Genomic DNA, 24,617 nt, shown 5'->3' on the forward strand with positions numbered 1-24,617 from the left:
TCTCAGCAATTTTGGAAAATCGTATTTCTTAATTGAAAAAGAAGAGACAGTCCCTTGCGGATGAAACTCGTACACTCTTGCCGAGACCCGCGGAGTTGGGTCACACTCGGAAGAGAGGCTATCTCGTAGCGACCCTCGTCACCACGCGTCTCAAACCTCCCAACTCAATCGACTAGCTCGAGATATCCCAGCCGTCAATTGACGTAGTGACGAGGGTCCACGTTTATGCGTCCGCCACCCTGCAAATTCAGTCGCGGTGCTTGCACTGGAACATCTCGCTCCAGACTCATTCCAATTCTCGTAGCTCTGTTTTTTCCTACCACCATCCCCTCTTCCATAGGGAAGCTATTTAAGTTGGATAGGCCCCTAAGAACATTGTCCTTGCGCTTGTTTGCAAGTTTCAAGAGCTCTCAAAGAGGTGGGTTGCGCCGCTGTGCAGTATTCTTGTGTTGTAGAGGTTTAAGCAATTCGTTCGGCTTCCGCCGCTGTGTGATCTTGTAGAACTCTCTCTTTAAGGTTTTCGTTCCTACTACTGCCCCCGTCTCATCTTTCACCATCTTTTGTGCCGAGACTTGTGATTTGTATGGGTTTTTTTTTTTTTTTAACAACACGAGTGCGTCACCGTGGTGGTGATCACGCATTGTGTGATGTGTTCTCTAGTTCTTAGCTAGATTTTCTCCATCTTCTTCTTTTTGTTTACTCTCTCTAAGGTCGGTTATGATCCTTCTCGCTCTGCCTTGTCGAATGCTGGTATAGGGTATCCAGGTATTCTACATTTTTCGCGGTGGTGATTGTTACGGTGGTCTTAAATAAGCATTTGTGTTGGCTTCTGAATGATATTGGTCTGATTCTGCATTTCAGGATAATTTCTGAATTATCCTACATTTCTTTCGACTGTGAGCATTTGTTACAAATTCTTGCTCGAAAATTTCTCAAAATGTATCTGCCCGATGGTAGGTGGAGTCTTCTGCTACAGAGTTCATTTGCTCTGCGCATGACCTGCATTAAATCTCTGAATCTCCACAGTCCTCTTGGAAAGTTGGTCTAATTTTCCTCAGCTAAACGTTTGTATTTAGAACCTACATATTCTCATTTTAGTTCTTTTCATTGCAATTCGCCGTCTCTGTTGGCGCTGGTAGAGGCTCTCTGCCCTGATCTCTTGTCCCCTTCCATGTCGCTTGTCTGCAAGCTTTCTCTCGAGTTGAGATCAATTTTAACTTCTCATGTACTTGAATGATGTTACAGCTAATTGGAATCGCCTCCTCTGCTATGGCTATGGCGGCATTGGCACCAGCTCAAGCCACCAGCCCCATCGCTTCATGTCAAGCTGTACTCAAACCCTCGGCATTGAAGGATGCGAGGCACTCAAAGATTAATGCTTTGTATTCTTCTCTGAACGGGACTGCGTGCGTGTTTACATGCGACTCGCCTCTTAGGAAGGGAGCTTCAGTTTCTCATGGCCATGTGCGCTGCACCCTTGCGGAGGATGTGCATACCAGGGATCGAGATGATGTCCGAACCTACAAAGGCTATGAACGTCCTGACTCCTTTGGGAGATATGGTGTCTATGGAGGGAAATACGTCCCTGAGACCCTTATGGCTGCTCTTAGTAATCTGGAGGTAGCATATCGTGCAACAATCAAGGATCCCGAATTCCAGGTGATAAATGTTACCTCACTCCCGAGCGGATTTGCGGAGTGCTTTTCTAAAGCGGAATTGTAATCCTGAGTAAATTGCATGGATGCTGAGGGCCGAGCTAATATGATTGTCTTAGCGTTTTACAGAAGGAGCTTAATGGCGTGCTTAAGGACTACGTGGGCAGGGAAACCCCTCTGTACTTTGCTGAACGCCTAACTGAGCACTATAAGCGTGACGGGAAAGGTCCCTTGATTTATCTTAAGCGGGAGGACCTTAACCACACTGGCGCTCACAAGATCAACAACGCCATTGCCCAAGCTTTGTTGGCGAAGCGGATTGGAAAGAAGCGCATTATTGCTGAGACAGGGGCAGGTCAGCACGGTGTTGCCACAGCTACAGTATGTGCTCGCTTTGGACTCGAGTGCATTGTATACATGGGTGCCCAGGATATGGAAAGACAAGCTTTGAATGTATTCCGAATGCGTCTTCTTGGAGCTGAGGTATGGAATTGCATGACCCTGCAAGTGAGCTCGAATGTGAATACTTAAGAAGCAAGTAGAATTTAGTAAGTGAGAAAGACATTGGCACAGAATGCAACTGGGGTGCTTTAGAATGTGGGTCCTGATGGTTAGATGGAGCGGTTATTTAGTGCATGCAGTTTACCTAAACCCTAATCTCATGATGGTTCTTCCTTTTTGATGCAGGTTCGTCCTGTAAATTCTGGCACTGCCACCTTGAAAGATGCAACCTCAGAGGCTATTCGTGACTGGGTTACGAATGTGGAAACGACTCATTATATTCTTGGCTCAGTTGCTGGGCCGCACCCGTACCCTATGATCGTGAGAGACTTTCATGCAATGATCGGAACTGAGGTTCGTCGCCAGGCAATGGAAAAGTGGGGTGGAAAGCCGGATATTCTTGTCGCTTGTGTTGGGGGAGGCTCAAATGCAATGGGGTTATTCCACGAATTTATCGAAGATGAAGAAACTCGTCTCATTGGTGTTGAAGCAGCTGGCTTTGGTACTAATACAGACAAGCACGCTGCCACCTTGACCATGGGAGAAATTGGTATCTTACATGGTGCAATGAGCTATTTGCTCCAGGATGCTGATGGCCAGATTATTGAACCACATTCAATTAGTGCGGGGTAATCATCTTCGAAGAGACCTAAGGATTGTGTTCTCATTTGAATCCGAGATTTGTTACCAGCGTGTTTTTTTTCACTCGGCTGCTTGGCCAACTGCTTGTTCAAACGAGCTTTTTCATTCATAACGCAACAAATGTTCTAGAACATGGTACTGATGGGGAGCCTGTGGTGCGCAGATTGGATTACCCAGGTGTTGGTCCAGAGCACAGTTTCCTGAAGGATGTTGGTCGAGCAGAGTACTTCAGCGTGACTGATGATGAAGCCCTGGAAGGTAAGAAGAACACTGCAGTAGAATTTCACTTCAAATTCGTCATCTCGTTGTTTTGAGCTTTCTCATGCTTCTAGGTAAGGTCAATTGCAGCAGTTCCTGATTACATATCATTAGTCTCAAAAGTTTAGAGGTTCCGCGGCATTCATCATGGAGACACTGTATGGGTTATAAACACTTCCAAGTTTGTGTTCTCTCATCAGCTACCTTGCTAACGGTACTGTCGCTCTTTTTTGTTGCCAATGCAGCATTCCAGAGGTTGTCCAAGCTGGAGGGTATCATTCCGGCACTGGAGACATCTCATGCCCTAGCTTTCTTGGAAAAACTTTGCCCTACACTTGAAGACGGTACCCGAGTGGTCCTCAATTGCAGTGGTCGTGGTGACAAGGATGTCAACAGCGTCATTGGTTACTTGAAAGGAAAGTACTGAATCTCAGTATGAAGATTGTGGGGAATGTCTCACTTCAATTATTGTCATTCCACGTTTTTTTGCAATGAGTTTTTCCAGCCTCTTTAAGAATTGGTAAGGCAGAGAAGATGTCTCGTCTTTGCGGGCCATTGTTGTAATCGAGAGCAGTGCATTATCTGCGCTGAACAGATATCAGTCTGGAGGTATTTAGGTTTAATACACAGAACATGGAGTTCTTTTATATCCTTTTTCTGCCTTAAGGAGCATTCACTTGAAGAATGTTGTTGCTGCAGTGGTTCACAATGCCTTACAAAGATATTGAAGCTGCCCCCCTTATCCACGTAGTTGTGCATGTGTTGCTGGCTACATGCGCCAGTTCACAATTGACTACAACCTCCTTTTCCAGAGAAACAGAGCTAAGAGCTATGGAAGCACATACGAGTGGTTTCTTAACATGGAATATATATACATATATATATGTGTGTGTGTGTGTGTAATGTGTGTGTGTGTCCTTCAAAAGGTTCATTATATATAAATAGAGACGTTACTGGGGTTGATACAAGTCATTAATGGCATCCTAAACAATATAATTCTAGACATTACCAACTTTAATGCATAACAATCTTAGTTGTCACCACAAGATTTCAATGTAAATTGTTTCAATGTACAAGTGTTTTGGCAATACACAAAAATGGTGATCAGCACTATATGTAATTACCCATTGCTGGAATTATTTATAATATTGCTCACACTGATTTGGCAAGGTAGCGGAACAATTTGTGTTTTATCATCATGTATTCTTGCATTGTTTCTAATTTTCTTGTCGATAATACAAAATGTAGCCCACAGTAACTGCTGGTAAATAACGATTTTACATTTTTCCTTCCTTGAACTATTCGCCCAGCAAGTGAGTCATCGCTAGTTTCGCAACACACAGCAATTAATGAAGCGAAAGGTTCCGCACCGACTCTTCCAACACCAACGCCTCCGCCGTGGAAGAGAAATGCGGCCGTGGCTCCAAGTTCCCCGACGCGATCCTATGCGTCGATGCATCTGTGACCTCTTTTATCTTCTCCAAAACGCTTCGATACAAATTCCAATGCATACACCCTGCAGCGATAGCCGGCATCCCAATCGGATGCATTCTCACAAACTCTCGCACATCCGCCGCATTTCGCAGATGCGTCAAATACCCCACCAATCCCTCTGCCAAGAAATTATCCTGCTCATTGTAGGTGTACGGTTTCAAGAAAATTGCCGTGTGAGGAGGATTGAGTAGCGCTTTATAGGGAGTGTCATCAATAAGGAGAGTGTTGGTCTCATTAAATTCGCCGTCAGGGAATCTCGACCAAACTTTCGCGAGCTCCTTCAGAAACAGCGGCTGGCGTCTGTTCGTAGGATTCTTAAACCCCGTGGCGGTGCAATCGCCTTGATGCATGACGAACATTACCTTGTGCTGCAAACCCTCACCGATGTAGTCAAGGATCTTGCGCACGTTGGCCTCCATCCTGGAAGACCACACGCCGACGTGGAAATTCTCGAAGCAAAAATCGATGAAGGCGATGCAGAACGGCCGCTTGAATACATAGTTCATCCCCACCAATGCTCCGGTCTAACTTCTTGTGGCAGGCCACCAAGATACCGTTCAAGTCGAGGATCAAGAGCTTCTTCCTCGCCGGCGTGCCGAGCCTCCACGCTTGCGCCAATGAAGCCCGGTTCTCCTCCAATGCACTGCTAGAAGCATAGTTTCCATTCGCAGTATCCAAAGGTTGCAATTCTTCCTCTGCTTTAGCAACTGTTTCGCAAGACCCGGAGCTTTCCTCACCACGTCCACGAAGGACATCTCTTACAGCGGCAGCGCTGGCCTCGCTATTCTCCATGTCATTAGCGACACCATCTGGAGGTTCAGCAGCGAAAGGAGAGATGACGATTACAAAAGTTTCTAGGGTTTGAAGATTGAAGGAACAACACAGGAATGCAATCCATGGCGCAATGGGGCGAAGGAGAGTTACGCACCTTGAAGAGCAGGAGGAGGAGGCTTCATGGTTGGGCCTTCTGAGCAGGGGGGTGTGTTGGACGTTGCGATTCCAGGGCAGGGTGACTTCAATGTGAACCCCTCTTTTTACCACGACCGTGCCCTGTCTGGATCTTAGTGCCATGATGATTCAGAATTGGCGCCGTTGTCCCCTTCAGCTTATGGCATTGATATAAGGCCGATGTACATTGAGGGGCGTACTTGCAAAAATAATCACAAGCAGGGGCACAAATCAAAAATATGTACAAAGAGAGGTGCACGCACAAATATAATTACTAGCAAGGGCATAAATTGGAAATAGAATTTATAGAGAGACTCAGACATCTTCGTTGATTTGCTTGGCTTCACTTTCGCATAGTTGAGGGAAACGAAGGTCACCAGCAAGACAAGGAGATTGGACACTGACAACTTGGAATAGAATAGTTATTGGAACAGTGGTCCCTGCAGCCAAAGATGCCCGTGGTACTTTTGCAAGCTATTATTTCCAAGTCTTTGCTCTTTATCAATTCAGACCCAATAAACCCGCATGCATGAGCATTGTATGCTCAATAGAGTGAGAGAGGAATATACAAGAATACAAATGGCAGGTGCATATTCTTTGTTGCAATCAGCCAGTGCAAAGCTGTCAAGTTTGCTGCTCATCAGTAGACATGCCCGACTTTTTTAAAACCCTTTCACCTTAAAGGCAAGGAGCTTGCAAATTTTTATGAATCATTTGTGTGGGACATACAAGGTCTGTGATCATTGAATGTCACAAACCATGCCCAAACCAAGCTTGGGGCAAAAGTAACATATATGGCTTCATGGAGGAGTTGCGAGTTGCACCAAAAGCATTTGGTAAAAGAATATAGTTTGGGGTTTCAAAAGCTTGTGCCATTACTTGTGAGATTGGCTATAAAAAATCCTAGTTGCATGACTACATTTGACAAGGAATAATTGATAGTAGTTTGTCAAAGCATTTCTTTGCCTTCAGGCTTGAAAGATTGTAGCTGCAAGCTATAACCTTGTGTTCACTACAAATGCAATCTATTCAAAGTTAAGATACCAAGGTATCTACCTTAGCCTCAATGGAGTACATAGAAAAGGTTACCTTGTTCATATTGCTTTTAAGATTGTTCCAATTGAAAATAATGAAAATTAGACATGGTTTTTTCACTATTTAGAAGATATTTTTCTTAAACTTTGCAAGCATTGTATTTAGTAGTGATTGCAAGAAGGTGTGTAAAGTTTTGATGTTTAATTTTATATTTGATTTTGCATTCAATTTTGCATTGATAACAATGATATGTCCAAGGAATTCAAAATGGAATTGTTGCAAACCTTCCATTTTAAAAACCATTGTGCAGACATTTGGCACATCAAAGAGAACATAAATTGGCACTACAAAACTAAGTTGAATGTGAAGTTGTAGACAACTGCAAAGGCATTGATCTTAGACACCCATGTAGTTGCAAAAGTAGATATCTTCAAGATGCATACTACTATACATAAATATCTTGTTGTTATTCAAAGTCAAAACTAAATCCTTGGTTATAATAGATGTAATACAGTATGAAGAAGATATTGGTATTATCAACACATAGAGATAGGAAGTTGGAGCCATATTTAGGAAGTTTCTAGAACTTTTTAGAATTTTTTAGAATTAGGGCTAAATTAATCGTTTATGTGGGACTTATCATAGAACATTCTAGAAAGGGCTTAAGGTGGTTATTTATATGGGATCCTCCATTAAGAACATTCTAAAAAGTTTTAGGATGCTTAGATAAATTATAAATAGGACTTGCCAAGGCCATTAGAATAGTTGGTTAAGTATGGCTTTGGTTCCTTTCTTTAAGTAAAATTTGGTTTTGCACTTTTTTGTTCAATTCTATTTTATTCTCTTTTACTCTATTATGCCTTTTACATTCCATTCTATTTAGTTTTATTCAATTTTGTTCTAGTCTATGTTGTCCTACATTGTGACAAAATTTATATTGCTATGGATTAGAAGGATCTTAGATCTTAGACATAATCCAATCTCGTTTGAATAGTTCATCATGATTTAGAGTTCTTATTTCAAACATATCAATAGCAATAAATTCATGGATCTTTGATAAATGCCACATGGAACCTTTTGATGTCATTTTTTAGGTTATTTAAAAAATTGGATGCCTTTTCTACAATTGACATTTAAATTATGCAGCCATTCTAATAAGTATTTTTTTTAAATCATCTCAAATGTATAGAGGTGTGTAATTGAAGGATGAACTTGTTAGGTCATACAAAAAGATGATACTCTCTTTGAGGTCATCAACTAAGACAGTAAAGTTTTTGGCATTGTCAAATTAAAGAACTACATATATTCTTGTGGCAACTTCTAACAATGTCAAGTATCTTATGTTCATGCCTACAAAGGTGTAGTGAATCTATGCCAAACTTCGAATTGTTCATGCATTTTTTGTATACCACAAGTGAGCTAGTTTATACTAGTGTTGTTATCTCCATCAATAGAAGAACAATGGTAGCTTATAGTATCTTGCTGCCTTTGCTTAAAATAAAACAAGCATGACAACCATGGAAAATTTGCCTATGCAAACGTGATAAAACCTACTTGGAAAATCAAATTAGGTGCTCAAAATGTGGCAAAAAGGGTCACAATTTACATACATGCAATCAATGATGCCAAGTATAATGAAATTTTTTAAGATCAAGAAGGTAATAATACTTGGTGACCTTTGGTATTCATGAGCTCTACATGTGAGAAGCAACAATGACAAATTATGCATGTCTTTGTAATTATTTTCAATTTGTGTCTCTACTTATAATTATTTCTTTGGATGCACCTCTCAATATAAATTCTCTTTAACATGATGATCTTAATATTACAAATCATCATAAATGACGCAAGTGCTATCACATATGTATCTCACTTGATTTTGTATAATCATATTATTATTATAATATATTATGTCTATTTTATTTATTTATTTATTTATTTTAAGTAAATTAGTTGTATCAAAGGTTTGTAATGAATTATAATTGTCTATACTAAGAAGTATTTTTTAAATAGTATTTTTATTATATTTATTATTTTCAATTATATTCTACTATTTTGGAATAAATGCAATAACATCTAAGCTATATAGATATTTTTACTATCAAAGCATTGTAACAACATAAAGGCATTGAAAATAATTGCAAACTATCCCTTAGAATCAATAAGGTTGTAAGATAGATTGAGTTGGTATGGCTTCTGTGAACCAATGAAATATTTGTTTTCTATTATGTTATTACTACAATTTAACTAAAATATGTAGAAGATTGGATGGAAATGCCTTCACTACTTTAAAATTTATGAATTAAATTCTATTATTCCATTAAAATTTTATACATTATCAATCACAAATAAGAAAATAAAATAAAATAATAATAAATAAATAAATAAATAACTCTAAGGCTTGAAAAGAAAAAATTGTTCTATATTTCACTCTCTACTATTGATGCCCCACAAGTCTTTAGGACTAAATTAAGGATCCTGTTGTATTCTTGAAATTGCAAAAAATCCTTAAAAAAAAAGTACACATGAATGGATTACACTTCTCAAGTATAAGAAACCTATAATGATAGAATTAAGTCTTTAATTAATAAAACAAAAAACAATCATACAGTGGTAATTATGAAGCATAAGTCTAAAAATGCTCTTGTGCAAGTTATGTCTGTTGATGACAAAGGACATCCTATTATGACCTTTGCATGTATATTACTAGACCTCAAATTAATTAATAGACTTTGGATACAAGGTCTTTATTTAGAATTGAGTTTTCAAATCATTGTTTATCAAATATCATTTGTCGTTGTTGAGAATATTTTAGAGAAAGAGAGACAATAGGAGTTAGAAGTAATATGAATACATATGTAAACACACACAAGAAGTGAGTTTATTAATAGGATTATATTTCTTATACAAAAAAAAAGAAAGAAGATAAATAAAGTTTTCCAATACATTCCAAACAATATACCTACAATAAATACTATAGACTACAATAAATAATATGGAGAACTCCAACTACATTTAATGCTCTCAATACTCCTCCTTGCTTGTCATAATATTTATATGCATAGAATTATAACCTATAATTTTGTGTAATCTCATAAGATCAAAAATTGTTGCCTCATTAAAACCTTATCTAGGAAAACCTTATTATATTTAAGGAAAAAACCATAGATAAAAGAAAAAGAGTACAACATTATCTAAAGAGTTTATTAACTTTCTTACTCAAGAAAAGCAAGTCGTCATATACGAATGTCATAAGTAAGTTGACAATGGTTTGACAACAAGAGAGCTTTGATAAAGAGATCACCAAGGTTATTTACAGATTCAATTTTCTTGATCTTAAGTACTTGATTAGTAACCAAGTCATAGATATAACTAAAATACTTTGGATCAATATGCTTTGTCATATCTCCTTAACTGAAACCAATTTACATTTGTACAAGACAAGTGCTATTATCTTCATACAAGATAATTAGAGAATCATTATATGAAAGTCGACAGGTTGTCGGAATGAGTTTATCAATTTGTTGCAATCAAATACATTCCCAAGATTCTTCATGTAAGGCAATAATTTTTACATAGTTGGATGAAGTTATAATTATTGTTTGTTTCATTTATTTTCATGATATTGCAGCTCTATGTCTTAAGAATATATAACTCATTTGAAATTTAGTTGTTTTAATATCAAATTTATATCTTACATCATAATATCCAACTAATTTTGAATCTACACATTGTATACAATATAATCTCAAATCTTTGGTGTCTTTTAAATAACATAGTAAATATTTGATGTCATTCCAATATCGTACTATTGAATGTACATTATATCTTGCAAGAATACTAATTATAAATATAACATCTAGTTTCGTAGATGTGGCTAAATATAAAAGTGCTCCAATTGCTACAAAGTATGAATATTGTTCTCCCAATATTTCTTCATCCTCTTTGCATAGATGGTATGGATCATGACCATCATGACCACACTCAACCATTGGTGTAGACAATGAATAAGCATCAATCATATTGAATCTCTATAAGATTTGTCTAATATACGTTAGTTGGTAGAGAAAAATGCTACCATCTGTGAGATGCATAATCTAAAGATCAATACAAAAAGTTGTTTTTCTTAACATTTTCATTTCAAATTCACGTATAAATAGGTTAATAGCTACAATGTATGTAAATCTAATATCTACTAGGTTAAGATCATCAACATATACAACGATGATCAGAAAACCAATTTTATCTTATTTGAAAAATAAACAAGGGATTAATTGATCACTTACAAATTTATTTATAATTAAATAATCTTGGAGACATTGATACCACATGCATCTAGATTATTTTAGATCATACATGGCCTTGTATAATTTAATACTATAATATCGTCTTAGAGTAAATGCATTTAGAATTCTTATTTCCAAACCACGTGGAACTTTCATATAAATATCTACATCAAGTAAACCATACAAATACGTAGTTACGACATGCATGAGATTTATCTCAAGCGTGGCATGAATTACTATTCCAATAATATATTAGAATGTAATTGAATCCATGATTGGAGAATATGTGGATTCATAATTAATGCCAAACTGTTCGGTAAATCCTTAAGCAACAAGACAAACTTTATAACAGATTATTTTACCCTTAGCATCTCGCTTGTATATTAATACCATCTTATATCCCATACGGCAAGGAGTAAGAGTGTCCACAATTGGATCAAAGAATTTCTTTTTATGCAAAGAAGCATATTTCTAGAAAAGATATATCCTAGAATTTCTTTTTATGCAAGTGAAGATATAATGTGCATGGACATATTGACATTAATTGATGGTTCGCTAAGTTTAGTAGGACCTTCCACAAAAACAACACCAAAATCACCACATGTTATAGCTTTCTTCTTTCATGCTTGCTTATCTGATCCACAAGTCCTTTTAATTGCTAATGTTTTAACCTGAGGTATATTTGTTAGTGGCATTGCAATCTGCATGGATTCATTCTAAGCCTTATTAATTAGAACTCTTGTATCTGAGGTACATCATTGAAGCCATCACATGTTTCATTTGCAATCTGTCTTAGATACAAAATCTTGGCAACTTTATTTTCAGCCAAAGATGTTCTAGGATTAAGATTTATTGTAAATATTTCTAGTACTCCAAATGCAAGTATTGTATTTCTTTGTTGATTAAATACTTCTCCTTAAAGAGATGAAAATATGTTCTCTTCAAAACAATAATTTTAAAAATATGTATGTAATAATGTGCCAGTTGATGGATCATGTATACAAATAATGTTTGGTGAATCAAAACCAACATATGTGCCTTCTCGCCAATGAGCTCCAATGGTAAGCTGTTGACGTTCTCATACTAGAATCCAAGTACGACAACCAAACACCCATAGATGAGATACATTTAGAACAGAACCTGAAATAAACTCTTGTTGTGTAATAATTTCAAGAAAAGAAGGACGAATGCATATTAATGCTGCAACATGCAAAATTGCATGACTCCACATAGATACATATAAATTTGTATGAAGAAGGAGTGGTCGGATAATGAATTGTATATGCTTTATAAACAACTCTACAAGTCCATTTTGAGCATGTTCATATGGAATACTATATGTCAACTTAATCCACGTTGTAGTACAATAATGTTCAAAGGATTTTGATGCAAATTCTTTTGCATTATCCATACACAATGTTTTGATATGATAATAAGGAAAATGTGGTCGAAAAAAAATAAGCATAAATATAAGATTAGCAAATATCATATTTTGAGATGATAATAATGAAACATGTGATTGTTTGCATAATGCATCAACAAAAACCAAAAAATAATGAAATAGTCCAGATATTAGATTAATAGGACCACAAATATCACCATGCAACCTTTCAAGCATTGGTGGTAATTCTTGTAGGAGTTTCCAAATTGAAGGTTCACCAATCATCTTGCCTTGCATAGATGCACGATATAATTCTATAGAATTTATATTTACAGATCTTAAATTATGCTCAGCTATTCATGGAATTATCTTTCAAAATAATATAGATTTTAGATATTCTAATTGTCCATGCCAAAGAAAAATATGACTCTCTGTTATAGATGATGCAAAATTAAATATAATAAGAGGTCGGATTGCAATCTTGTATAAACCATTTGTCACAACAAAAGCTTTTTTTACAACTTTATGTTTATGTTCAAGAACCAAAACCTCTCGCATATCTAAAATTGCAGTTGAAAGGTGATAACTATTGGCACATAAATCTTGGTAGTTGATTAGACTCTGATGTACTGAGGGTACAAACATTGCATATTTATATTTTATGATAGAGCTCGCACACAATTTACCATTATTATTTCCTCTTAAAATTAGAACACATTTGTTCCAACCATAGTCATCAAATTTTTAGTTTGCAAAGTTGAAGATTTTTCAATAAAAAACTATCTATCCCATAGGATAATATGTGCTGCTGTAGAATCAATGAGCACATCATGTGATTCATTATTAGAGGTTTTGTCATTCATATAAGCCTCTAAAACATCAATACCAATAGAATCCATGAACGCATCCATGGTACGAACTACATGAGCCTCAGCTCGAAGTTTCTTATTTTTTTAGAATATTTTAATAAAGTATTATAAAGTACAATACGCATGTGCCAAATATCCAATCATTCTACATTTATGTCAAGAATACATCTCTAATTTTTGTTTTCTACTATAATTAGTTGTAGAACATTTATTCTTTCCATATGGACAAAAATGATCACAACCATGACTAACTTGGTGCCTATGAGCATTTTTTCCATGTTTATATAATTGTTTTTTAGACTTTAGAATATTAAATGCATGAGATTCAGGAATCGTGGTTCCAATGGGAGGAGCTTCTACATTGCACAAGAGTATCTCATTTTGTTTCTCCATGAAAAGTAAATAGGACATGAGATTAGGATGACTTTGAAATTTAATATTTCTATATTGTCATGCAAGCAAAGCAAATAAGGGAAGAAATGTAGAAAGAGTTTTGTCAATCATTTCTTCTTCATAGATGATTTGTCGACATAATCATAGTTGTGAGACAATACAATACATTTTATTATTGAAAGCATTTAAATGCTCTCAACAGTCATCACTACAACACTAAGGTCTATTATTGATGTATACAAATTTATACTAAAATTCTGTGAATAATTTTATGGCATGTTTCAATTCTATGAGTGTTCGTGTATGGGGTGAGAGAAGGGACTATAATTAGTCAAGTATTTCATATGTAGGAGAGCTCTTTAAACCATGAGAAATTACTCACATCTGCAACCCCAGAGTGACCAAGTTTTTCACAATGTTCAAAGCTTGGGATTGCTCATGGAAGGTCAGTTCCTCGTCATACAACTTTGGATTGGTTGCAATTGACCCCAGTGACCAAAGACTTTGAAACTGAAAGGTGATCTCAGGAGATAGGGAGACTTGTGAGTGATAAATTGTCTTATATTTCAACTCCGAGTGCAGTAGGATTTCTGGAGGATTAGGCACCCTACCCGTTTGAAGTATGGCCGCCGGCTTCTTGTGATGACCTTGTGCACAAATTTTTGTCATCAGACACATTACAGTATTCACAAATAACTTGAAGGCATCAATTCTAACTAAAACAAAATCGAGGTAAGAATCGATTCTTGGAGCAAAAAGGATGGCAGCATCACCAACAAGGGACATGCACCGACAGAAATCATTTGAAGTTCAATTTCAACATGCTCCAATTCTGTCAGGGGATGTGCACAACCAGCAGGATTCCTCGACTCCAGCATCCTTGAAGTTTATCAAGTTGCTAAACAGGGGGTTCACTGATCCTAGCAATATTTGATAAGAAATTTATTTTGGACCGGCTTTGTACCTCAGAAACAACCTCGGTACACTGAGAATGATAGCGTTAAACCACCTATAACGTTCTGACTATTGCAGTTAATTCCTAACTTGTGACATCATGAGACTCTGTTGACTTCATCAGTCTTCTGTTTCAAGATCTTGAAGTTGATCAAGTCAATAATGTTTTGTCTTATGTCATCTCGCAGATAATCAAATGTCCGTGGCGGGAATTTTATCTCTTCCTTTTGCTTTTCAGAAAGATCGGCATACCTCAGCGAATTGACCATCGGTACGATACGGCAAGAGCCACGGCGGTATCCCAGACTTTTCGGGATTGCAACAGGGGTCGCTCCTCCGCTAGCTCCTCCATCAGGCCCCAGTCCACTGTCCGGTTTACGCTTGTGAAGGTTAGAAGAGTTGTTCCCAATCATCTCATCATCTGGCCCCAGCCCATCTATCACTGCATCACCTTCGGAACTAATACTCTCCATCGCCACCTTTCAAAGACGCTTCCTTTTTATTGGTACAACTTTGCAATACACCCTTATACTCTTATTGATTAGAGACAAACTATCTCGCCAGCTCCACCAACCTGCTGATAACACAAACATGGGGGTAAGAAATACGAAGTGGTTGCACCTCTGAAATTCCAACGAGGATCATCAACCCATGAGATAACATGCCTTCACTTGTGTTCCAACTCAAAATTAGAAAAAAATGACTGTATCAGAAGATACAACAACAGTCTATGTGTTGGTTAAATATATCCAAGAGCCACGAAAACATGATCGAGGTACCGCAGAATAACCTCGCTCAAAATACTTAAAAGATCTTATATAGAAGCAAGACACGAAAGGATAATTATTCTACGCATGAATTGATCACTGATGAAATTGAGACATATTTTTTAGAGATGGCAAATTGAACGGATTCTTTGAAAAAACAAAACAAAAAACACAAGTAAGGAATAACACTAACATTAAAAATTAAAGCAGATGAAAGGATGAAAAAAAATAGATATTCATTCGAATTGGCATCTATTCAAATAACACTGGTCACCATGTCCAAAATCCATTTTAACTTTAACCATCCTGGATGCTTTGTCTACGCAATATGCGGTGACTGCATGGTGCTAACCTTCCCTCCATGCACCAACCTCCTGGAAGTAGGTCGTCACCAAGAAGAGAAGCATCTCAAATTGCAAACGAATGCGACTGAGCTCGCACAAGCGAGTTTTCTCTTGCCATCACCGAGTTAATAGCCTCGTCTCAGTTGTCATTCATCCAACGATGCCAATTGCAAGAATCAGACCACATCTAGGGTAATAACCGGAAACCCACCTCAGAAACAACAGCGTGCGTCGCAAGCGCCCGCTTCAATGCACTCCATTCTCCGACGCTCCAATGCATCCATCGTTTAAATCCAAAAATCGACACCTACACTCAGCAGCAACAAAAGAAAAAACGATCCAAGCGAATCAATGCTGTTGAACCGAACCTCTCCAGAGCAATGAAGGCACAAAACGCACAGAATTGCAATCCAAGCACACCCACAAAAAAGGGCCAAGGGGATCCGCTTCGCTTCGCATCGTCTTACCGCAATCGCGCCAAATGATACCAAGTACGGCAGCCGGATTCGAATTTGCAGATTCCGGTGGGTCCGCAAACACCGTCGCACCCGGGCGAGGGCTCGTTCGAGGTCCTGATAGGCGTCCCAGTGGCATGCTAAGTCAGCCCTGACTCTGATCCACGTGGCCTTCTCGGACGGTTTCGGGCTTCGACGTTCGAATCCTTTGCGAAAGGAGTTGCCAGGTGGGTCCTCTAGAATCTTCCATTGATAACGTTATCTCGTTTTGCTTTTCATGCTATTATTAGTATTCGTATACGTCTAATCAGGTGTGGCAGTTGTGAAATTATGTCTTCGTCAGAACCCATTTTAGCTCCATGTTTAAAAATATTTAGATTTAAATGTAGATGTGTACAAAAGTATAGATATATTCTATATTTATTGATTTATTACATAAAACAGCTTGGGTATACGACAAAGAGACAACAAAGCCTTCTTATTGGTTGAACATAAGAACATGAGAATGGGGGAACTTGGATGAACAAGGGAATAGATGGATGAGCTAAAAATTGCGGTGCCTAATGGCACAAATTTCTACTTTAATTTTTATATATATATATATATATATATAAATATGAGAAATAAAAGAACAAGATTTAGTGTGATACAAAGTTCCTTTTCTTGTTTGAATTTGAATTGAAAAAGTTTTTTTTTTTGTTTATATGTTTATTATTTAGCACAAAATGATTAGACATGTTATATTAAAGTGTGATGTGGTCTTGCTGTATTTTTTAATAGCAGGAAATGTGATTTCTTTGTGAGAGGAAATTCAGAATCAGTTCTTCAATCTAATTCTTTGTAGTATCATATAATTATTTGTCTGTTGGTGTTCTAAGCAATTTAATTGTTGGGCTAATCTCATGAATCAATATAAGGAAAACTTTGAGAATTTCACTTGTTTTTTTAAATGAACTATCTCATTGAATTTTAAAAAATGTTAATTTGAAATAAACATTCTTCTGAAAAAGTGGCTTAAGTCCTAAGAAGGTTAAATTAACTATGTAAAAGTTAACATTACTCTTGAAAACAACAGACATATTAGGTGTCTTATGTACACAAGCATCCATTTGTGTGTGTGTAGATATATATATATATATATATATATATATAATATCAAGTTGTGTAAATTGCATGTTTTAGAATGTCACAATTATTTAACTATTCTTGGCAACTAATCATCCTTTATATATACAAATATATACCAAATAATCACAATAGTGGAATTTTATTTCATAAACATATGTAATTTCTTGAAAATATTTCTTTATATTAATGTTAATATCAATATAAAAAAATTAATTACCAAAATATTATTAGTAATTATATTGAACAATTTGATATATACAATAGAGAAGAAATTTCTAGAGTAGGTTTTAATACATGGTTTACGAATGCAAAGCATTTTATATAGTTCTTTCATCAAATTGAAGGAATAATTACTTTAATCTAATTAAAAGTTAATTTTGCATGTGTATTAGAGTTCAATTTTAATCTGTTTTGAAAGTAATCACACATTTGATAGTAATGATGATTATTATTATTATTTTTATTTTACTTGTTAATTTAAAGATATGTTATAGATTAAATTGTAACAACATCTATTTTAAAGAAATAAATAGTATTAAAAATACAAATTTAATTTATAGATGTTTATTACTTCTTAAAATAGAAATTAAAATATGCATTATAGATATCATTTAAATAACTTAAATTATAAACATTAAAATATATGAATAGTATTATACAAGATTTATTGTAAAATAAGATTAATTATTAGGATATCTTATACTTGTGACATTCTAATAAGTGCTTATCCTTTATAAGACATCCTAATAATTGCTTATCCTTTATAAGACAATTATAAAAGTAAGTGCTTATCCTTTATAATACAATTTTATTTTTTATCATATTATAATTATTGTTTTAATAGCTAACCTTGTAAAAAACTATTGAATCTAAAATTATATATATATATATATATATAATTCACTCCAAGAATTAACTTTATAGAAATAATCAAGCCATTTTAATAGCCAATGGTATATGAGCATGTTGAATAAATTTTCATAGAATTAAAATAAAAAATATATGCACTTAAAATGATGTATTAATATGTACCAAATACTTGAAAATTATCTATTCAAAGAATGGTGAATTTTAAAACTTGACTATTAATGTAATTTACTTCAAATTTCAATTCAAATATTAATAATGTAGGTGTTGTAAGAAGAAGTAAATAATATTATAATGTAGTTTTTTCCACTTATCTATTTGTAAGCATGCCATTAGAAAACTTTTATAATATTTATATTTTATATTCTAAAACTTGGTTTTAAAAATAATCTTTGTATACATCTTTATATTTGAACAATATAGATTTGCAGTGAAAAATAAATTTGAAATAGTTAGAAGTATTTATTGTATTAAATTCATGCATTAAAAAAGAAAAAAGAAAAAAGAAAAAGTGTGTGTTCTCAATGCAAGTATATATATATATGTTAAATAATAATAATAAAATCAAAATAAAAATCCAAAGATTGATGTAGCAGTTTAAAACTAGACTGAAATTAGTATCCAGAGTTTTGAAAAATGGTTAAAAAGAAAGAATGGTTTGAATATACTGGTTACAATAGATCAACTGGAATTGCACTGTCCATCAGAGTTGGTATATAGATTATGCATAAGTTGTTTGACCTTCAATAATTATTTCAAGTCAGACTTTAGCAGATTATAACCTTAGGAAAATACCAATACATTATGTGTGTATAGTGGGTATTGAAAATACCAATACATTATGTTTGTATAGTGGGTATTGAAAATACCAATAAATTACGTGTATATATTGTTACTGTTATTTTGATATCCTATTTTCAAAACAATAGTTACATTATAATTCTTAACTTTGAAGTTATACATTTTTTTAAACAAGATTCCTTTAAGTTTATTTGTATCTTCAAATAAATTAAGCTTTGGGGTTTAGAATCATACAAGAGCAAAGTTTAAATCTTGCATTCCTAAATACCAAGGCTCATTATAGCATGAGGTAATCACTCCTCAATTAATTCCATTCAAGTAATTTTCAAAATATGATTCATTGTACACAAAAGTCTCACTATTTTACCAAATAATAAAGAGATAGAAAAAAAACAATGGAATTAAAAGTAAAAGAGAGAGAGAGAGAGAGAGAGAGAGAGAGGATAACTGATACTTTTCTTATCAAAAACTCGTTTCTACAGGCCAAGATTGAGTATGAGATGAAAATTTTGCCACCCAACGACAGCGACCTGGCAGGAAAACGCGGGTGGGGATGTACCGACATAAAACCCAGCCCGTCCCAGTCGGCGTGCCCCGCACGAGCCTGTGGCCAGCTTCGCCGAGGGGGCGCCGTTTAATCGAGGACGAGGCAAGTGCACGAGATCATTCATTCATGCGCTCTCGGACAATGTGACGACGACGACGACGAAGAAGAAGCTGGCAATGACGTGCAATCCCAACTCGCCGTAGCAGGCAGGAAACACTCATCGCTACTGCCACTTCCAGACTTTAAGAACGTCGCATGAAGAGGAGCGTCGAGTACTGCTTGTCCATGGTGATTGTCTCACAATTGATTGCTCGGTGCCAGGCGGTGTCGCGCCTCAGGGCCTGATCGACCGTTGCTGTTGTTGTTGAAGTTGGAGCAGGCGATGTGACGAACACAGCGATTGCTGCTTGAAGTCAAAAGTGAGTTCCGAGGAGGCTAGTAACGCGACCGTCCCGTCTAGAGAAGGTGTAGAGCGGCTGGTATCAGTTTTTCGGAAGGGATGAGGCGCGTCGCGGCCTTGACGTATTGTGAGACTCGATCGGTAGTAGTATTGGGGTTGCTGATTCTGAGCTTGAGTGCCGTGGTAGTGGTGGTGGTGGATTCGGCGCGACTAGTGGAGGCCGCCTCAGAACAGCCCAGGAAGTTGACGACGCCTGAGTCTGTGCAGGTCTTTGTCGAGCCAGAACTGTTACCGCAGCGCGTGAAACCTTTTTCTACTGGTCGCTTCGGAGATGGGGATGGGGACGATGCGATGTGGGATATGGAGGCGAAGCCGCCACCTTCGCATAGACTGCGGGATCGTACCCTGTGGGGATATTCCAAACGTGTCGTTCCGACAGGACCCAATCCGCTTCACAATTAGGCTTAGTAGCTTGGTTCGGCATCCAGGAGGAGGAGGTTTAGCGAACGGACACTAGAGGTTGCTTTTCAGGGTTATTCTGTGACGTGTTCAGCTTGTGCTGCGACCGCCTTCTTCCTCTTCAATTAGAAACCGTATTTCTCTGCTTCATCAACAGGAACAGATATCTGCCCCGGCGCCGCCGATCTCAAACTTGCCCTCCCTTGTTTCCATTGCGTCGGTGACTTCGACTCTGCGCAAACTTTCATGCAAATTATTGTTAGTCTTAGTACTACTACCATTATAATTACTCTCATTATTCTGGCCGCATGATTGAAATACTCTATGAGATGGCTTTTGGGAAAGGCTATTCTCACCGCAAGGTTACTCAGTCGGCTTGATTGCAGTTCCAACCGGAGTTTTCGCTGAGCAATCCAAAGTATTTGATTTAGGAGACACGTTCACCGACTGACGGGGTTCTGAGCTGTAGAATAGTGAACCCAGAGACTAAGTCCCTTCGATTATACGAGTGTTCAAACCTGCAGAACCTTGTGAGGTACTGAAGCTATAGAGTACACTTCTCCATCAAAGACATACCATCAAAATAGCGGTTTAGAAGATTTATGTTTTATGCGCAACCATGATTGAATCATTCAAGCTATGCCAGCCTGTAGGACGCGATCGAGCACCATCAACAAAGGACTTGCTCGACGATTCAACGCTGGATGGTTGCGGGTATTCAATAACAGGGGCATAGTTGTTTAAATATTATATACTGAGTGCAGCTTTCCAGGCTCGAAAGGGGTTGGGGAACGCCACATTGAAAGTTGGATCACAGTCGGGATATCTTAGGAGGGGGAGCGAATCATTGCGATTCATAGCTGCCATTAAAATTTATTGCTTTCAGTAGGACATTTATCATCGTGAGTTCGTGTGTAAAGAATTGCAAATAATTGGGAGGATGTGAATGCCACGGCTGTACTCATTTCTTTCCTTTCACCTTATATCTTAGAGGTCACTACTTGTGACTGATCTTTTGAGCTGCCGGATTTTGTCCTAAATGGCGACTGCGTTCTCATGTCCATCACTGGTGCTGCGCGAAAAAAATAGCACCATAGCTATCACATCGGCGTCTCTTGCAAACAACAGTGTCCAGTATATTGCATGACATCAGTGCTGAAACTGTTATTTCCAATCTTAATAGCGCAGAGATGTTTTCATTATGAGAGGCTGTGTTTTAGTAGTTTCAGAGGTTTCCTCTGGCGGCTTGTCTCTACCCTTGCAATGCAATGAGATATATTTAATGCCAGGAAAGTCGAAACTGAAATGCAGATCAATTATGCATTAAGTCCTGATTTAAGAGTTGGGGTAATTGGAACATAACCTGCAGTTATCTGCCGTGATCGCCAAAAGCTGATGCACAGCAACAATCCAATGTCCTTCACTTTCTAGAAGATGTAGCTCCAGAATCTAGCTTCCAATTGCTACTATCTCCTAGAGGAGTGCGTTGATAGGTTCCCTTCTCTTGGACCATTCCTCGAGAGAGCTTTATATTACCATTGATATCATAATCTTAACACAACAATCATTCGGATATGCAGACGGGCTGAATGCGAAACGTAGGTTAGAGGATTTAGTGAGCAACGGGTTTATTATTTTATTTTATTTTTTGCATATCAATGAAATCCGTGGGACCTGGAGTAAACCACCAGCTGACGACAGGTTGCAAAACAAAGCATTTGACAGGGGTGCAGAGTTTTTAGACCTCCAAGACGGGGAGGGATCTCCAGTAATGAACTATCAGTCCCAAAACTTGCGGCGCCCATGAATGCACTTCCATTGACGCGTTTCGGTCCCTTCTTCGATCCCTACATTCAATCTGTACCATCTGCTCAATCAATTTTTACGAGCCGGTCGGGGCCTGTGGCTGTCCAAAAAAATCTAAACTCGTACAGCGAGACTGTCCTCACCTCCGGACACGGCAAGAGACAAGTGCCTCTTCGTTTGTCACGAAGTTTTTTCCACGCTATACTACAGTAACAGTAGAAGGTTGTCAGCCCAGGTCTCCAGAGCAACCTTTTCCTCCTGAAGAAATTCAATATCAAAGGCGGGGTTCGTAGCAGACTTTGACCTAGAATGTACTGCTTTGATGGACATGATCGGAGCTAGGGGGTGCCGTGTCCGGCAAAATTCGGCCCCCGCCAATGGTCTAAAATTTTCACTCCCATTTGAGAAATCTCCTACTGGTCCAAAATTAGACAAGTCCTCATGCATCCGAAACAATCTTAATTATAAAGACGACGACGACGAGGCTGTACACAAGGACAGCCATGGGTGGGGACCGTAAGCTGTATTTGGCTCACTCCTAGTGCTGTGTACTACACAAAACGGGTGCAGCCAAGACGATGAACTTCGTTCTAGAAGAAGCTCTTTGTTGACCTGCATCCGATCACCAACAACCTATCCATCTGCACAGAGCCAGCCTGCTGGCCTCCAGCAAAGATTCTCTCCAAGTCCGCCAATAAAACGCCCCCCACCTTCTCTGGTCTTGCAACATGAATGCTACCCACGTTAACGTCCAACTTATCGAACGATCTGGCAAGCAATACCATCAAAACCTGAAGGTAAAAAACCCAGACTAGTCTTCGGCAAAGTCAAGTATACTATCACCAATAGTCTACATTGTGGGTAGGTGGGTGGGTGGCGACATTGTGGCAAAAAATTCCTCATTTCATCATGTATTAGTGTATGACGTCGGAGAAGAAGAGGCGCTGTATCCAGGACCTCAAAGTCCATGACATGAGGCTCTCTAATCCGCGACACCCATGGCTCCGACCAGCAACGCGGGATGCATTTAACGCAATGCTTGAGCATCACGCGGCGAGGCACGCGACATGCAGGGCCCGGATCCCTGGCACCTGGCCCTTATTCGCAATCTCCTTTGGATGCTGCGCTGGGAAAGTAGCCCACTGTAAAAGCCGACGACGACGACAACGACAAAATGGGTCAAGTGGTGTCAGTCTCTGCCACAATCTACACAGGAATTTCGACCTCGCCAGGGCGCTTCCGCAACACGTCGAAAGATGTAATCCGCAATCACCCTTCAGCAACAACCGGATCAAAGGTGGAGGCTTTGGTTGCATGAGGATGGTGATCATCAATCATCAAACATTCAAAAAAACAAAAAAACAAAAAAACAAAAAAAAAACCCACTTTCCATGCTTGTTAAAGAATTGGTAGAGTGTCTTGCAAGTTGCAAGTTGGTGTGGAGTTGTCAAATATGGAGTTGTATCTTTTTTGAAACTATTGTGAAAGGGGTTTTTTATATTCTGGAAAGAAGTTGCAAGGTTATGGTATTTTTTATTCTTTTGTTGGCTGATATTAAGATGTAGTATTTAGTTGGTATGTTTTGTGTTAAGAAAAATCAGGGCAAAGGCTTTAAGATGACAAGATTAGAATATACTATTTTTCTTTCATGGCATGAATATTGTTGTGTCCTAAAATTTGCAGTAGATCTACCTCAAGTGAGTTTTAGAGAAATTTAGAGAAATTTTGTCAAAAACTCATAGTTTTTTTGAGTAATATAAAACATATAAACGATATATATTACAATTTTTAGAATTTATAAATAAAGACACACGTTGAGGCTTATAATAAAATAATATTTTGATTCATCTTATGGTCTCTTACGACCGTGTATTAACTCTAAAAGCCATAGCTTCTAAAAGAATTTTCCTCTTTATAAGCAATTGACCTTTGTAAGGCTTTTGTACTATGGCTTTTCAAAATGGATTTTTGGATATATTGACCCTTTTATTTATTAGTGGATTTTTTTATTATTGTGTAATAAAGACTATGCTTCTATAAAGATTAAGATTAGTTATAATTTATTTATTTATTTATTTCTCTTGTTTCTTTCAACTTGGTCAAATAGAACGTAGTATATTCTGTTATATTAGATCTTTTGTGTTTTTTTCTATAAAATATCTATTTAATTAATATACTTAAAGTAAGACAGCATTAATGTTATCAATCATTGACTTGTTTTCATAAGAAATAAGAATATTTTAATTAAAATCTTTCTTCTTCTTTTTTCAATCATTGTTGTAAAACCAATAAAAGAAATTTATTTTGTCTGCATACAATTATTTTTTCAGTATATATATTTATATATATAAAGATGAATATTCTTTGTAATTTCTACTTTACAGATAGAAGATTCAATTATTTTAGTAACAATTTTTTAAAATAAATTAGAAATTGACTATTTCCTTATTTAAAAAAGTAATGTTACTGAGTAATAAATTATCATAAAATTTATCTTACAAGAACTAGCCAATCCTATACACTCAACTAATATTCAATGTAATAAAATTATTGCAACCAATTTGAAGTAAAATCTAATTAAAAATAATTGAAGAAAAAAATTCCTAATTGCTAGTCCAATAAAGTAA

General features: G+C 37.0%; 4 protein-coding genes across 10 annotated transcripts; 1 reads left to right on the forward strand and 3 right to left on the reverse strand.

Annotated features, from left to right (window-relative positions):
• Positions 1-285: 285 nt before the first annotated feature.
• On the forward strand, positions 286-3,940 carry LOC112273855 (tryptophan synthase beta chain 1). 2 transcript variants are annotated; one of them, XM_073529911.2, is made up of 6 exons: positions 286-516; positions 1,246-1,659; positions 1,785-2,138; positions 2,343-2,785; positions 2,962-3,056; positions 3,302-3,940. In XM_073529911.2, exons 2-6 carry the CDS (start codon positions 1,270-1,272, stop codon positions 3,481-3,483), a joined length of 1,464 nt encoding a protein of 487 aa, XP_073386012.1. In that variant the 5' UTR covers positions 286-516; positions 1,246-1,269; the 3' UTR covers positions 3,484-3,940. The 2 variants fall into 2 exon arrangements, with proteins under 2 accessions (XP_073386012.1, XP_024358625.1); XM_024502857.3 differs by having other exon boundaries at positions 286-418.
• A 150-nt stretch (positions 3,941-4,090) lies between these two features.
• LOC112273856 (uncharacterized) lies at positions 4,091-5,713 on the reverse strand. The gene is made up of 2 exons (XM_024502860.3): positions 5,479-5,713; positions 4,091-5,359 (listed from the first exon to the last, which is right to left on the reverse strand). Exons 1-2 carry the CDS (start codon positions 5,504-5,506, stop codon positions 4,941-4,943), a joined length of 447 nt encoding a protein of 148 aa, XP_024358628.1. The 5' UTR covers positions 5,507-5,713; the 3' UTR covers positions 4,091-4,940.
• Positions 4,403-4,900, reverse strand: LOC112274589 (uncharacterized). The gene has a single exon (XM_024504259.1). The coding sequence runs from the start codon at positions 4,898-4,900 to the stop codon at positions 4,403-4,405; it is 498 nt and encodes a 165-aa protein (XP_024360027.1).
• An 8,534-nt stretch (positions 5,714-14,247) lies between the features above and the next one.
• On the reverse strand, positions 14,248-16,059 carry LOC112274590 (uncharacterized). 6 transcript variants are annotated; one of them, XM_024504260.3, is made up of 3 exons: positions 15,995-16,059; positions 15,739-15,834; positions 14,248-14,993 (listed from the first exon to the last, which is right to left on the reverse strand). In XM_024504260.3, exon 3 carries the CDS (start codon positions 14,887-14,889, stop codon positions 14,515-14,517), a length of 375 nt encoding a protein of 124 aa, XP_024360028.2. In that variant the 5' UTR covers positions 14,890-14,993; positions 15,739-15,834; positions 15,995-16,059; the 3' UTR covers positions 14,248-14,514. The 6 variants fall into 6 exon arrangements, with proteins under 6 accessions (XP_024360028.2, XP_090101914.1, XP_090101915.1 ...); XM_090245788.1 differs by having other exon boundaries at positions 14,248-14,990; positions 15,995-16,058; XM_090245789.1 differs by having other exon boundaries at positions 14,248-14,990; positions 15,952-16,002.
• Positions 16,060-24,617: the final 8,558 nt, after the last annotated feature.

Source organism: Physcomitrium patens, chromosome 21, assembly GCF_059467195.1.
Source record: "Physcomitrium patens ecotype Gransden chromosome 21, ASM5946719v1, whole genome shotgun sequence".
Taxonomy (NCBI): Eukaryota; Viridiplantae; Streptophyta; class Bryopsida; order Funariales; family Funariaceae; genus Physcomitrium; species Physcomitrium patens.